This window comes from Phycodurus eques, chromosome 9 (genome assembly GCF_024500275.1).
Source record: "Phycodurus eques isolate BA_2022a chromosome 9, UOR_Pequ_1.1, whole genome shotgun sequence".
In the NCBI taxonomy this organism is placed as follows: Eukaryota; Metazoa; Chordata; class Actinopteri; order Syngnathiformes; family Syngnathidae; genus Phycodurus; species Phycodurus eques.
Window position 1 is genome coordinate 18,883,532 of NC_084533.1, and position 17,151 is coordinate 18,900,682.

A 17,151-nucleotide genomic window follows, 5' to 3' on the forward strand; every position below is an offset into this window, starting at 1 on the left:
CATGTCTGGAGGGACTGGAACTGTGTGTGTGTAAGTCCATATTAGAGCGCCTGATGTCAATCTCACACACATTGGTACAGACAACATTAATAGTGTTACAAATGCAAGCAAAATTGCTCCAGGATGAATAAAAATATCACAGTGAGAAAGGTCTATAATTACTTCGATTCAATTAAGGTCTTTTTGTGAAGGTGGCTGAATAAGCTTTCAGCCACCTCTCTCTACTCTGCAGCCTAATGAGTGCCAGTCAGAGTCAGGAGAAGATAATGCTCTTGGCCTTCAGGCCCTCCATTACTCTCGCCCTCACTGTCCACCATCAAAGCCTCAGGCTATGTCTGTGACTGACAAGTCTGCATGTGTAGAAACATATTTAAGCCTGGACCCTGTGAGACTTTGTCAACTGTTTTTGTTATTTTGTTTAGTTTAGTTTTTCTCCCCCTCCACCAAGGACTAAAATATGTTATTCAAGAGAACATGTTTTGTATTTTAATCAAAATCATGATTGTAAACATTGTGTTAGATTTAGCGGAAACATAACAATAATTTGGAGAAGTTCAGAGTTCCCTTTAAATCAGGGGATCAAAACTGGTTTTGGCCCGAGACCCACATTTGAATAATAAGGTACAACTCACTCTAATCCAGCCATCCCTCATTTTCCATACCGCTTATCGTGACACAGGCGTGCTGGAGCCTATCCCAGCTATCTTTGGGCGAGAGGCGGGTTACACCATGAACTGGTTGCCAGTCAATCGCAGGGCACATACAAACAAATAACCATTTTCGATCACATTCACACCTACAGGCAATTTAGAGTTTTCAATCACCGACCATGCATGTTCTTGTGATGTGGGAGGAAAACCGAGTAGCGTGGGAGAAACCCACGCCGGCATGGGGGGAACGTGCAAACTCCATACAGGCGAGGCCTGATTTAAACCCCCGGTCATCAGTGATGCAGATGTGCTCACCAGTCCGCCACCGTGCCTCCACTTTAATCCAAATCCAACAAAAATATCCTTCGAAGACTTCAAAATAACAAAAAAAAACTTGCAATTACATGTGCAAAGTGCATTTCAGACCTCTTCATTAAGAAATTAGTAAAGTGAAACATCCACAAAATAAATGGAATCGCACAATTTGACTTTTGTAAAGGGGTATAAAATAGACTGCACTAACTTAAGCCGACATAAGATTATTGTATAAAACATTTATTTGTTTGTTGGGTCTTGGGAGTTCCTGCGCACCCATCAAATTTAAAATCAAACAACCAAGTAAATATTTAATAGGTTGCCGAGTTCCAAAAATGTTTCTGCAAGCCAGCCACTCTGAATTTCACAGAATCGTGACATCAGTGCTTGTAATGCTGCCCCCACACTGAGATTTTCACCCATGAATTGATAGCTATGCTGTGTAAGAATGAATGGGAAAAAAACAACAACAACAAAACAGATCCACACCATTCTGCATGCATCCAGCCTGCATCTTCACATTGTATTGTTTGGAACCTTTTTTGCCCTCTGTAATGAAAGATCGCTCTTAGGTGCTTCACTCTATCAAATAAGACAGGAAGGGAATGGGGCGAATTACATAAGAGTGTCCATAAAAGGCTCCTCTGACAGCTACAGTACTTCTGTTTGACCCAGTTTTGTATCTGCTTTGTCCATATTTGGCTAAGACCACCCCCTTTTCTCTGACTTGTTGCCTCAGTGTAAAAGGCCCACTTGTAGGAGCACACATGTTTGTTATGGTGACAGCGCTGGCCGAGAGGTAGGCCGAGGTCTTTACTAATGACGCAGATAAGCTTGACAAATTTGAAGGACCTGGTTTCAGGACTCTCGGCAGAAAAACATCGGAGACTCAATAATGAGTGGATGATTTTAATTTATATTTCACATTTACTGAGGCAACATAGGGACAATATTACATCCCAAATACTGGAAAATGTTGGTTTGGTAAAATATGACACCTTTAAAGTGGCAGTAATATTTATTTTCCTTTTTTTTCAGGACTCCAGATAGTAAGATATTGTCAATGCAATATCCCAACTCAGGTGTGAACAGCCCAGCAACTTGGCTTTTCTAATTTGTATGCCCAAAGGGCTGGCTCATTCAGTTTTTTTCACCATTCTTCACCATCTTGTCACCATTGTTCTGTAAATGAGGCAATTACTCTCTACTCTCCACACAGTTACTGAAAGAGAAGTGATGTTGCTTTGCCTTTACCTGAATAAACTGATAGAAATTACTGGCTGTATGCTTACACAACACTGCATACACTTTTTTTTCCGATACATCCCAATACAGATACACACCCAGACCTTTTTATAAACATATAGTTTATAGTTGCTGACGTATCCCTGCCAATAGCCAACATGTTCATTAGTAAAGTTATAGAAAATGGAGCTCGCTCTGTCTCTGAGTATCACAATCTCGGGGCACGGTGAGAGCGTCGGACTGAATTTCCGAATGTACCCTGTGTTGATATTTTGTGCGTTTGTTGTGTCCGTGCGACCAAGTGTAATGAAACTATATGTTTATAAGGAGATCTGGGCATGTATCTGTAATGAGATGTATCAAAGAAAAAGTATGCAATCTTGTGTAAGTGTGCAGCCAGTAATTTCTATCAAAATCAGTGTGTTGTAATGTAACGAGAGAGAGGTAGCGGTTTAGAACTAGTGTACAATAGTTTGTCATAACATTGTGTTGTTTGGTTGTTTAGTACATGTTTTTATTTATGTTCTTATTTTGTTGTTTTCACCAGGATTTTCTGTGTTTATTTATATAGCACACTTACAATGTCCACAGTTGCACAAAGTGCTCCATGGTTATAAAAAAAGTATGTATATATAACATACACATACCATTCATATACACATGAAAGTAGTGCTATCAAGAAAAATATAGAAAGCGTACCGCAATAAAACACTTAAAGATAAATGAAATGAAATCATCTTGAAAAATCAAAATGTCAATGGCAGTTTTGCACAAGGCCACTTGAATATGGACTACGGAAGAAATAGGACGGAGGCCTGTTGACTGTTTCACCATTACTTTGTGAAAAATAATCATCAATTTGCCTATGCTATTTTCAACATCACACACGGTGGTGTTGACCAAAAGTTGTTTTGATAAACCTTTTCTTTTTTCAAGCTGAGCATTCTTGTCCACATTCCGACGTCCCTGTTAGACAATCAGTCAAGCACTGAATGCGTGTCACGTCTGTGTACCGTTAATCTGGCAAAAATGGCTGCATTTACAAAAGAAAGGTGGCTAATTGTAGGCCGTTGAGTTGTTAATTTTAAACCAGAGAGCCTTTGGGCTGTCCTCTAGGCATTGCAGCAGGAATAAGAAAAGCCTGGGTTGCGGGGGGGGGGGGGGGGGGGCTTTTTGCACTCACATCCTGAGAATGTATCCCAGCGTGAGAAAATCAATGAGACCAGAGTAACATGGACTAGTCTATCACCATCTTTTCTCTCTCTCTCTCTCTCGCTCTCTCTCTCTCCCCCCCCCTCTCTCTCTTTCTCTCTCTCTCTCTCTCGCTCTCACATGCACACATCTTTTCTCATATACATACACGATAGTCAAATTTTTTTTACACACTTTGCCCATTTCCCTTTACTGTCTCTCAGCACAGAATATTGATGTGCTCCATAAGAGCCCTCTGTCACACTCTAGCAGTCTACACTCCATTTCCAACCACAAGTGAGAGTGAAAAGAAGAATTTGGCATTGACTCTCATTTCAGCTATAAATGCTACCATGCCATTGGCTCAAGTGCCATTCCTCAAGCTCCACAATCTTCACTTGATAACGAGGCACTATGCTCCCAGTGAATGTCACTTTGCATCATTTTATATAATAAATTTATCTGATGCTTCCCAGTGAGTCAAATGTTATTCTCAAACTCCAAGTACTTCATTAAGGTAGAAATGTTATTTTCAGAACATGTCGGGTAATGCTTTTTGCGGCACTTGCGGTATTTCTCTGTGGGAGTCAGCATGTTAGATAAAGAAATATTAAAGCATGTGCACTCACACTTACTCAGTCGACTGAGTTTGATTATCATGGGGTGAATAGCAGTTGCAGTAGTACTAATTAGAAATATGTTCATTTGTAAAGGACTAAGAAGGGCTCCTGATAGGGAAACTGCAGGAGAGATCATGCACAGATCATAAAAACACTGATTGTATGTAGACACATGACACATCACGTCACTTACAATGTACTGCTGCATAAATAATGAAGCAATCGAATAGCCTTTTCTTGTTAATACTGTTTTCAATTATCACATTAAGCCATTCCATGTCAATGCATTTGTGCTATACAGTATAAACAAATAAAATGATGTTTTGTAAAAGTAGAGTTGGAGAAGAAATTAAGGCATTCTACGTTTAAATTGATACACATCTAATTTATTTCTTCATCCAACAAGGCAACTTTTCAGTCCAATATGTGATGTACAAGGTTTATTTCATTATAAATAGCACTTTTGAACCCATGAATAGCAATATTTGTGAATTGTCAAGCGCCTTTAGACTTAACTGATAACAATGAACAAATAGAGCACCTACCAATCATTGTGCCAATCTTGTTTAATGTATCTCTCAAAGTGAATATTTGATTGTTCTCCATTAATCACATACTCCCACTACTATGCTGCAGTTTTGCAAAGAAAATCACAATATATAGTACATAAACCTATTTCAAACAGGAAAAAAAGTTTACATTTGCCATTGGCCAAATTTGCTGACACATAAGCAGCCTATTTCAATGTGAGTAATTATTCTGATTCATCACTTTCTTTTTAAAATACACGTTTGCCATCCTTCAAGCAAATTGGTACCCATTTATCATTCACGTCTTCTGACCACCTCCTTTCTCTTCCTCCTCTCGCTCTAGTGTCATGTATTTATCCTTTTGGTTCCCTGCAGCCTCCACACACCAGCCCTTGTGGTGTAATCTGGGGGATTGTGTGGTTTCTGGGTGTGAAAGGTGATGGGTACAGCAGGATGAGCGTGATAATCTCACGCACTGGATTATAGCTCAATCTCTAATCTTTCTGGCCATCCTCTGTGTAGGGAATACCTCAGAGGGTACTAAATTAATCTCAACCCCCATTTTGGCTCTGTCCATTTTTATGTCCTAGTTTTCATCAGGCACCTAAAGCTATAGATGTTGAAATAATAGATTGTGATGCAACCTTAAGAAGTAAATTCAATGACCCCCGAGTGCTCTATCAGTCTAGGATTTAACTCCCGATCTGAGCGTTAATCCTCCGAATGTGAGGATTCATCAAGAACAGTTGCTTTAGGGATGTCCCAGGTTGCCTGAATTGCAGTGCGTTGCAGTTTAGCTTAAACCTTTTCTCTCTAAGTGCTGAACATGAGCACTGACAACTATGTAATATCCATCAGCCAACCATAAAGGTTGTTGTGTCCTGCCTGACATCATGACCTGCAACACTCACATTTAATGTACCGTATCATGGGGTTAAATTGGTGTTAGTAATTCCTCTGGCTAGTTGAGAAGTGAGTGTCGAGAGTCAATTCCAGTCACGTAGCGGCAAAGAGGGAACATGATTAACAAATTACCATACCTTTCTTTTCAATGATTAATCTGTTCAAAACTGATTTCTTGAGTGAGGTCTCTTATTGGAACATGCGTCACACACGGTTTACAGTGTATAAAGCCAAGGTTCAAATAAAAATGGTCTTTTTTTTTAAGACATAAGCAAGAAAACTACATTTGTTAAAACAAGCACAAATGTATAACTTCTTTCATATGTACAAACAAACAAATACCAAAATGCAAAAGAAAGAAAGAAAAAAAAATGTTTTCATTTATGCCTGAAAGGGAGTGGGAAGAAGAAAAACATTAAATCCCACCCCCATTTCTCATTTATAGAAACACAATAATAGAGCTAACAACAAACTAAGGACTTATACTGCTGGAGCATAAATCTATTGTTTTATGAACTACTTTTCCACACATTACTATAGAACATAGTTCACAAATCCATCCATCCATCCATTTTCTGAACCGCTTATCCTCACTAGGGTCGCGGGAGTGCTGGAGCCTATCCCAGCTATCTTCGGGCATGAGGCAGGGTCCACCCTGAACTGGTCGCCAGCCAATCGCAGGGCACACATAAACAAACAACCAGCCCCGCCTGTATGGAGTTTGCATGTTCTCCCCGTGCCCGCGTGGGTTTTCTCCGGGTACTCCAGTTTCCTCCCACATCCCCAAAACATGCTGGGTAGGTTAATTGAAACTCTAAATTGCCCGTAGGTGTGAATGTGAGTGTGAATAGTTGTTTGTTTATATGTTCCCTGTGATTGGCTGGCGACCAGTTTGGGGTGTACCCCGCCTCTCGCTACCGTGCCGCCGCTCCACATACAGACACACAAAAACATTTATGAGAAGCTCGAATCTTTGGTAATCTGAAGTCTCCATATCCTTCCAATTTATATAGGCTCTTTCTCTTATTGTGAAAAGTAGCTGTAGGTTAGTCGGTAGTAATTTGCTGAAGGCTTTAAATAAGGATTATTGGGGCGTTGTATTTTACAAACTCATTACATTTTAGCAATTATGACTGAATAAACAGATTAAGTGTGTGTTTGAGAAATCCAGCCTTGTGAATGAGCGCACAGCCCGTTTCTGCAATATGATTAATGAATTAATTGTAGACTGGTAGGTGTTACCCCACACTTCAACACAATGCATGAAATATGGGAGTACCAGGGTGCAGTATAAAATGCGGAGTGTATTCTCATAAAGAAATTGTTTCACTTTATTTATAATTGAGAGGCTTTTGGAGATTTTTGTTTTTATGTCTTACACGAGCCTTCCAATTTGCTATCAAGTATAACTCCTAAAAATGTGGTCTCATTTACATTTTCAATTAAGATATCTTCAACATCATTGTTTTGGTTTTACTTAAGTACATAGATAATTTGTGTATTTCCATCCACTCTTTTATTTCATTGAGTTCATTGTTCACAGCATCTAAAAGCTTGTAATAATTATCACTGCTACAGAACATATTTGTGCCATAGCATATTTTAGCTACTGTGAACATTCATGTCATTGTAGCCACTGCTGACCTTTACCATCCTTTTTTCTGTAGTATTTCATGTGTTAGTGTGCTTGTAGCATGAGGCTACAATTTTGCTTTGCATAGCAGTACTAAAGTTAAAATCAACTAAATAACAGTTTCCATCCATCCATTTTCTGAGCCGCTTCTAATCACTAGGGTCGCGGGCGTGCTGGAGCCTATTCCAGCTATCATCGGGCAGGAGGCGGGGTACACCCTGAACTGGTTGCCAGCCAATCGTAGGGCACATACAAACAAACAACCATTCACACTCACATTCACACCTATGGGCAATTTAGAGTCTCCAATTCATGCATGTTTTTGGGATGTGGGAGGAAACCGGAGTGCCCGGAGAAAACCCACGCAGGCACGGGGAGAACATGCAAACTCCACACAGGCGGGGCTGGGGATTGAACCCCGCTCCTCAGAACCGTGAGGCTGACGATCTAACCAGTCGGCCACCGTGCGCCTAAACAACAGTTTGTTCAATATTTTGGATGCTGACCCATTTTGCTTTACATTCGCTCCAGGGCTACATATCCTCAAGGACTGTCAGATGCTGATTGCATGATATATCTGTCGCTACTATGGGTTTTATACTCACCTCTGTCGCTGGCATGTGTGTTCTCAGGGTTAAGTGTGTCCAGCAGGTGGATAGAGCTGGTAGGTCTACTTTTGCGATCCTCCTGTTGATGGTCTGCTGAGCTTCCACCATTCTCATACAGCTGGCTCTCGCCGTGCCGCAGATGCCAGGTCAGACCTAACAGGTGGACCGCTGCACACAAACACACACACACACATACACACACAAACACATGGACATGGACATACGCACACAAAATGAGTGCCAAAGGAAGAAAAATGATGTGAAAAGATTAGAATTCAGAATGTGTATATGGGCATGTCTGACTCTCCTTTAATCCCCATATCTGGCAAATCATGCGTTTTAGGCGCTTATTAGGGTCCATCAAGGCAGCACACAATTAGCAGATGCACAAAGAACACAGGGAAATGTATACACACAAACACACGCACACACATAGCACTCTTTCACATACAGTAGATTGTGGCCGAGGTGGGCAATTATGGGAGATCTTCAGAGCTTGAGCCCAAGGCTGATATTAAAGTGCTAACACAGTCTTTTGTGCATGACTAATGATGCTCTGAAAGCCGTAGCTGATTCACAATCCATATGGGCCTTTTAAACAACAAAGGGTATGGGAGGGTACTGGATTTCCCCCTTCTGCTCATCTAACTGTTGACTGGGAAAACAATCCAACACGCTGTTAAATAGAAACAACCAACACCTGACTATTAAGGAAATTAATTATCTTGCAATACTGTCAATAAAACCTTTCATAAAATACAAACCCTGCTCTAACGAATCTTAATATTCCATGTATGAAAAGCTGCAGTCCTACATTGCTTTCATTTTTACTTGAAAAGTATCTTTAAAGGTAGCTTTGCTTCACTGCAGCAAAGAAGTAAAAATGAAAGTAAATGAAATAAATCACTGCCAGATTTTCTTCTGTGACACCTTCGGAACATCAAACAAAAGCAGAGTCGAACCACAAAGTAACTATGCAATGGTGGCAGTCAGAGGCTGTCTGCGAACATTGCAGATCAAGGTAAAGAACTTCTGAGGACTTCAAACATCTTCACTGCCTATCTTCCTTCTGTTTATTGGCGGCACCCGCAGAAAGCACTAGACACAAGCTTGCTAACCCTCACACAAAATGGCTGCTCGGAAAAACCAAATAGACATGATTGTACAAGCCCATGCCAAAACATGAACATATCTGCTGTTTCATGCATGCATTGCTGGACTCCCGCACCAACCAATTTGTCAATTCTTAGGAATACCTAATTAACAGGTGAAATAAAGTTGGGAGTCTATTTGGTGCAATGTTGTACCCTCTCAGAATCAGGATATGATGCACAGCCTACATCTCAATGTCTTACCAGCTTGAGCCAACGTTGGTTTAGCTCTAGATTTTTGCATAATATGAGTCCTTCAAAGAAAAACACTGAAGATTACCAGGGCCATGAGGGAGACATCATGCGGCATTTAGTTCACACTAATTGAACTGTCAGCCTGTGACGAGACCAGACATGGACATGCACATATTTCTTACATCAATATGGCTACGAGACATTCATTTTTTTTCTGCCAAATTAAATTTGTGTTATGTTAAAAAGAGTTAGTCTTGGGGGACTTTGTTGTTAACAAACGGGCAGTCGTGCCAGTAACGCTTTCCAACACATTTCTCTAAATTGTCCGCCGGTTAAAGTAATTAGAGATGTAATGCGTTACTATAATCCGAAAAGTAGTCATAGTTACTCTGTCAAGCTGCTTGAAGTTACTACTGAGTCTACAATGATTCCAAATAATAGTCTACTGCTTTGCCTCCGTTGAAATTCTAGAGCAGTGTTTTACAACCGTTATTAGGCTAAGGAACATATAGCAAAGCAAACCAAAGCAAATTTATCTATATAACGCATTTCATACACAAGGTAACTCAATGTGCTTTACATGATTAAAAGCATTTAAAAACAAAGAAAAAAACATCTTATTAACATTTAAAACAAAGAGAAAAAATATAAGAGTACAATTAAAACTGCGTACAGTGCAAGAAATATCATTTAAAAATGGAAATGCTCTAAAAAGCATGAGAAAAAAAGAAGAGTTTTTAACCTGGACTTAAAAGCATTCACACTTGGGGCTGACGTCACTTCTTTTGGCAACTTATTCCATTTGTGTGCAGTATAATAGCTAAATGCTGCTTCACCATGTTTGCTTTGGACTGTGTGCTCCACTATTTGACCTGTATCTGTTGATCTCAGAGCCCTACTGGGTTTTTATTCTATTAGCATTTCTTTCATGTATTCAGGACCTAAACCACTTAGGGATTTAGAAACCAGTAGAAGAACATTAAAATATTTTCTAAAGTTAACTGGGTCGCCCATTGGTGTATGAATGTGAGGGTTTATAAAGCGCTTGGAAACTGTGATTGTGTAGATAAAGTGCTATGTAAGTGCAGTCCATTTAACTCTTTTAAAGCTGAGCCATGTGTTTAATTTATCCAAATTGACCTGTTTATAATGCTTAATGCTGTGTGTGCAACATTGACCTAACGCCCCACTTCCATGAGATGAGAACATATGGAAGCACGGGGCACATTCAAACTCGACGAAGACATTTGTGTGCATGATGTGAATCAGCTTTAGAGTCTATAGTCATTCTGTCCCTATTGCCTTCTACATGATGTATTATCACAAACTATGGTTCTTTGTTTTTGTTTTTTTGCCTTTTCTTTTTTACAAAATTGTACTAATACAAATGTTACGTAAAACTAGACTGCTGTTCAGATATGAAACATCGTTTGGAACTCCAAGTGTCTTCGTTTATTATTTTGCAGTTGAGAGGAACTGCCTTTCAGTTTCATAAATGAATGTTCCGAGAGGGATGACACGGCCATGACTAGTCAGTATTTCCACCTATATTTAATTTTCTCTGTATTTTTGCTAATCTGAATGGTTTTTCTTCTTCCTCGGTGCACCCACATCTTTGTTAGTCCCATGCCACTTCACTGACGACTCTGTGGCAACAGTCCTTAGAAACTCTCCTCCCCTCTCCGCTTCACCACAACGTGCCTCAAAAGCCCCTTTTGGAATACTTGCCCTTCCTGCTCATCAGCCTCTCTTTTTTCGTCTTGCTCACTCTTTGTTTTAGAGTTGTTGACCTTTATCTTACAACACTTATCATCTAGAGCTACAGAGCTGTGATGAGGGGACATGATTAGGAGAGGATTGTTGTGTGGAGTGTGTGTGCAGACTATGCACTTCTAAGCAATTCTAAGCACTAATGTGAGATTCCCTCACAGTAATATGACTGACTCTTTCCATGCTGCAAAGATTCAATTAATATATTTTTTGGGTAAATTCTGCAATTTAATCTTTTTTTAAATGTAAACATACCAGTGACAAATGCCCCTATCATAGTGAGTCATACCTTTTATTTGTGACAGGACATAAGTTTAACCATCCCAGCACACATTTCATGATGTTTCAAGCAAATATTCTTAACTAAGATATGTGCCATTATTTTTGTATTAATTAATTAATCTTGAAGCTAATGAGGCCATGAGAAATAGTAAATCTCTGTTTAATTTTGGGAGAAACGGTAAAATCCTTCCACAACCTTTTAACATTTACAACAACGGATAGACAGCTGGTACCAAGAAGGCCATCACCTCAAGTACAACACAAAAGTAAAATCTAAGTAGCTTTCTGGCTTAAATTTGCTTCTGTGCTCGACAATGTTTTGACGAAACCAACACCAATTCTAATTCAGTATTGTTTCTCATTTTACAATGAAAATAATTTGCACAGTTGTCATGGAGAGCTGTTGCTAGTATGGGATTTATTGTATTATAGCTTTAGTGTCAGGAAAATAAGCAAGTTCAAGCATGTTGTAAAGCAACAGACATCATGTGTTTGACATCACCATACATTGAGATAAATCAATTATAAATTGCACACAGGCCAGATTCACTTGCTAAATCAGTTGTGAACTCCGACTGAGATATACACCCACCAATATTCTTCACCCGTTTTACTAAAATGACAGCGTGTAGAATGTAGATTAGAACAAAACAACTAAGTAATCGGTAAGATTCTTATTTGTTTTGGTATGAAATGTGATTGTAAAGATTAAAAGGATTCATGGATTCATTATTTAAAATTATTCAAATTAATGGTCCTTTAGATTCTGGGTTACATCAAAGTACAGTATGTCGTGGTGTTCTGTTACCCAGTACAATGTTTTGGCTTGGCTACAAATCTGAATCTCACCACTGATTATTCTTGTTCCCTGTAGAAATATTCGCTGGGGCTCATGGCTGCTGTAGTATTTACGGCCATCTGCTTTACCCGACTCAACAGAATAAATACATAAATAGATAAATAAATATAATAACTCAGAAGCAAAGATAAAATAGCTGAAAGTGATGGCCTTGACTTAAAAAAAATGTTGCCAAAAGGTGTTTTTTTCTTTGTTTCTTTCAGCTGTGGTATAGGAAATGTCAAGGAGCAGTGGTTCAAGCATACAGTAAGTATTGTTAAAACTGGTTACTAACATTTGAGTGTTGGGAAAGGCCACATATACAGTAGACTATATGTTACAACATCCATGCTGGAAAAATAAAGAATTAGAAAAATGTCATCCTTTATGAAAATTTATGACACGTTATGTGCGTGCATTTAAGAAAATGCCACCCTCATTATACACACACACTCTACACACAGCATGCAGTCAGTTATGTGAGCAGCGTGTGCGCTGCATGAACCATTGCTTGTACTATTTTTCTCTCTGGCTGCCTATCCATCTTTCTGTGAGTGTCCATCTTCTCAGTATTCTTACCAAAAGGTGCCTAACAGTTGGAGAAATACTCAGAGAAAGTCCAGTCATTATTTCGTTAAGAGCAGCGCAGTGGAGCCGGGGAGCTGAGAGCTGCAGCGCAGAAAGCTAACAGGCCGAAGTCCTCCTGCACATGAATCATTGATCAGCGTGACAGTGAGATGACTGGCACAGGTAATACAACGGCAGTGCACGGAGGGGGTTCTGTGCTGTCACTTACCCCCTGAGATTGACTTAAAGGATATGGTTGAAGTGAGACTACAACTCAAAGAGAAAGTGGTGCTCCTAATATATCCTGCCAGCAGTACAGTAAGGAACCAATTCTTTGGTCAAATCAGAATAAGAATCAGAATCATCTTTATTTGCCAAGAATGTCAAAAACACACAAGGAATTTGTCTCCGGTAGTTGGAGCCGCTCTAGTACGACAATAGACAGTCAATTGACAGAATACTTTTGAGACATTAAGATATAAAAAAGAAAACAGTCACTGAGCAATAAAAGGTGGACAGTAATGTGGTAATGCCGGTACAATTTATTTATTTACTTTTTTTTACACTTGTGCAAAAAGATGCCGAGTCCTCTAGCAATTAGAGCAGTTTGAAATGACTAATAGAACAATAGTACTGTGCAATGACCATTGTGCAAAGGGCGCTGAGACTTTAAGAAATGTATGATGCTACTCAAGCAGATGAGTGGCCAGGATTGGTCAACAACAGATATGCAAATAGTGCAGCAGGACGGGACTACTACAGTGAGTGCACGAGTAATGTATAATTGGCCCGACAGAAATTTGACAACAAACTCAAGACAAAAAAATTGCAGCATGTTGCAATGGAATTGTAAGTTAACTGTTTAACAAGTTAATGGCAAGAGGGAAGAAGCTGTTGGAATTTGTATTTTTCGGTAGCGCCTACCTGAGAGAAGGAGCTGGAAGAGGTGGTGACCAGGATCTGGAGGGTTCAAGAGGATTTTGCACGCTCTTCTCTTGGTTCTGGCAGCGTGCAAGTCCTCAAGGGTGGGTAGGGGGGTACCGACAATCTTTGCAGCAGTTTTGATTGTCCGTTGCAGTCGAGTTTGTCCTTTTTTGTAGCAGCACCAAACCAGGCTGTGACGGAAGAACACAGGACTGATTTGATGACCGCTGTGTAGAACTGCCTCAACAGCTCCTGTGGCAGGCCGTGCTTCCTCAAAAGCCGCGGGAAGTAAATCCTCTGCTGAGCCTTTCTGAGGATGGGGTTGATGTTGATCTCCCACTTCAGGTCCTGAGAGACTGAAATTCCCAGGAACTTGAGGGTCTCGACGGTTGACACATGCAGTTGGACAGCGTGAGGGGCAGCTGTGGCGAAGGATGCCTCCTGGAGTCCAGGTTGTGTCGACCGTACCACAGGTCCAGCCGCTGCACTTGCTCTCGATACGCAGACTCGTCACCGTCTTTGATGAGGCCGATGACTGTGGTGTCGTCTGCCAACTTCAGGAGTTTGACAGCTGGGTGAGTTGAGGTGCAGTCGTTCATATAGCGAGAGAAGAGCAGCGGAGAGAGGACACAACCTTGGGGCGTGGTGCGTGTAGATGAGGTGGTGTCCCCCAGCCACACCTGCTGTGTCCTGCCCGTCAGGAAGCTGTAAATCCACTGCCAGATGGCAGGCGAGACGCTGAGCTGGAGAAGCTTGGATGAGAGGAGTTCGGGGATGATGGTGTTGAACGCAGAGCTGAAGTTCACGAACAGGATCCTCGCGTAGGTTCAGGTGCCGTTGAGGTGTTCTAGGATGAAGTGCAGTCCCATGTTGACTGCATCATCCGCAGACCTGTTTGCTCGGTAGGCAAACTGCAGGGGGTCCAGCAGGGGACCTGTGACGCTCTTGAGGTGGTCCAGCACAAGGCGTTCAAAGGACATCATGACCACAGATGTCAGGGCGACAGGCCTGTAGTCATTCAGACCCGAGATTGCAGGTTTCTTGGGGATTGGGATGATGGTGGAGCGTTTGAAACAGGATGGTACTTCGCACAGTTCCAGAGATCTAGTGAAGATCTGTGTGAAGACTGGAGCGAGCTGGTCCGCGCAGGCTTGGAGGCAGGATGGGGACTCAAGGTCTGGGCCTGCCGCTTCGTTAATGTTTTCAAACTAACAATTGCTCCTATATTTTTGTGTCACCTTTGTGGACCTTTGTGACAATTACTATTGTTGTTAGTTACTTATAAGAATTATAATTAGGTGAATTCCTTTAAATATTTATAGAGGCGTGAAGCAAAGGCCAAGGAAGACCCTATCTATCAAATGTTGATGCTGATATAAAGGGGAAGGTTTCCTCATGACTTACAGTAGTGGAGCAGAGATCTGCCTAATGTAACAGATGTTGCTGTGGTAAAAAGCTTGCTCAGTGAGGGAGTCCGCACCGACTTCATAATAATGTGACATACTGTACTGTACAGGACTGGCGTGGAACAGTATCACCCACCACATCACACATTTCCAGTCAGATGGACATGTTTCATTATGTCCGGCCTTGGGGGCGGTATGACCCCTAATGAATCCATATAATAATAATAATAGTAATGTTTATATGTGCCCTGCGATGGGCTGGCGACCAGTTCAGGGTGTACCCCGCCTCTCACCCGAAAATAGCTGGGATAGGCTCGAGCACGCCCGCGACCCTAGTGAGGATAAGGCGGTACAGAAAATGGATGGATGGATGTTTTTTATTCTTTGTGCTTCTATAGTGAGGTGTTGTCATCTTATGAACGGCCATTTAAGTTACCAAATGCAGCTCCTTGTCCAGTACAAGTACGGTACACTGCGATTCTCTTCAATGTTCCTTCTATTTTTTTTTTTTTTTTTCAGAACATACTCATCACAGTCAAGTATTTTCTGCTATTTGATGTCAAGTACGTGTCTCATCAGATTAGATGGAAATTATTCTACACTCAATAATGATAATTACATTTCACACTTGTGGAGCTGAGTACGAGCAGGACAGAGAAAGAATTTGTTGTAAAGTGTGAGGATTCCCATGCATTTACTCTTATATCACCTACTGTGGGCAACATAGGGCTTGATTTACTGAAGGTTTCCACATGCAAAAATGGGCGCACACTTAATTGAGCACGCAAACAGATGTAGAATCTGAACTACAACCAGGATTGCATCTGCCAAACGCACTGAATTGCCAGGAAGCTCATTTTGCGCATGAGGGAGGAGTATATGAAAGTAGATGAATTTAGTATGCAATGTTATTTAACCTGAGTCTAATTGCGATTTGTGATTTTGTGTCTCTCGTGTAAACCTTTTTTGAAATACCAATCAAAATTATTGGCACTGTTTATGTGGCATAAACAGCTTAAAGTGTCTTTTATGAATTGTTCGGTGTTGCCCAAACCGCTGCTTATTTTAAAGTGGGTTGACTTGAGTTCACACTATAAGGCACTTGTAGCTCAAGTCTGGCGTTGCATGTCAAAGCAAAAAATTGGTTGAAGGACAGCTCGTATCTCAAAACACTTGTAAGACGTTTAGTACACATTGTTCAGTTATGTTAAGAAAAACAGTGCTGTCACTGCATTCGACATTGATATTGTAAGGATAGTAAGAAGCATAATTATCCAAAGACTTTAGAACTCAGTCTTCTTTTGTACCTTTACAGTACAATTACAACATATTTACAATGTAATTTTTTCTTTACTTTGATGGACTTTAGCTGATTTTTTAAAAAATTGTAGTTTAGCTTGCTGCATTTCTCTGATGTGTAGCTTCAGAGTAGTAAAGCTTCATTCAATATAGAATAGCTTGTAGCTTAGCTCACTACATTTTCCATGTAGCTTGCCCCACATTGCTTATGAGCAGTTTTGTGGGTGTGCTGTTTCAAGTTTCAAGTTTTCATCCATAAAATCCAAAATATTGGAGCGATCGTTGTGATATTTTCAGAGGTTGAAGTGGCTATAAGAAAAGCTGTCCACATACATTTTGGTGTTGATTGATTGCAGTTTTGTGACATGAAGCTACCTTAAGGTTTTTCTCTATCGTGAGCATATAGAGGAGTTGCCAAAAGGTCTCCAATGAAATGTTTGATTTCACCACGACTCCCTGGCGACCCGGCTCGTCTCCAGGAGACTCCAGGACACGTCATAGAGAGGTCTCCGCAACCAGCGGCGACCCGGGTCGCCACCAGGTCCCCAACTAGTCTCCAGGGGTTTAAAGCACAAAAAATTTTAAATACGGTGGTCTTCTCCACTTTTACAAATGTTGCCAACAGCGCACACGATCTGTTAGTGAGCACAAAATTTAGCACCAGCTAACTGTATTTGGGACCTCAGTTAAAAAAAAAAAAAAAAAAATCAAAATCTTTGTAAATCACACGCAACACACACATCAACAGTAGGTGCAATCTAATAGCGCGAACCCGCAATTTAGCGATCACAATATGTGAAACTAAATCAGGCCCATAGTCTTAGAATGAACAGGTGAAAAGAAATAATCAATACACTCATTCAAGCATCGGTCATTCCATTTAGTGTGCACACTCGGTTAGCATGTACTGTACAGTAAAAGCAATTGCTCATCCATGTTCTATTGTGAGGCTGTGTCAGCCTCCAGCAAAGCCACAACTTCAGAGGGACGGTGGTGGTGGTACTGGGTGGTGGAGGCAGGGACT

General features: G+C 40.7%; 1 protein-coding gene across 1 annotated transcript in view; it reads right to left on the bottom strand.

Annotated features, from left to right (window-relative positions):
- The window catches only part of tenm1 (teneurin transmembrane protein 1), a 228,295-nt gene that overhangs the window by 126,140 nt on the left and 85,004 nt on the right, over nt 1–17,151 (bottom strand). The window contains 1 exon segment of the mRNA XM_061685196.1: nt 7,693–7,863. Coding sequence (XP_061541180.1) covers nt 7,693–7,863 — 171 coding nt within the window.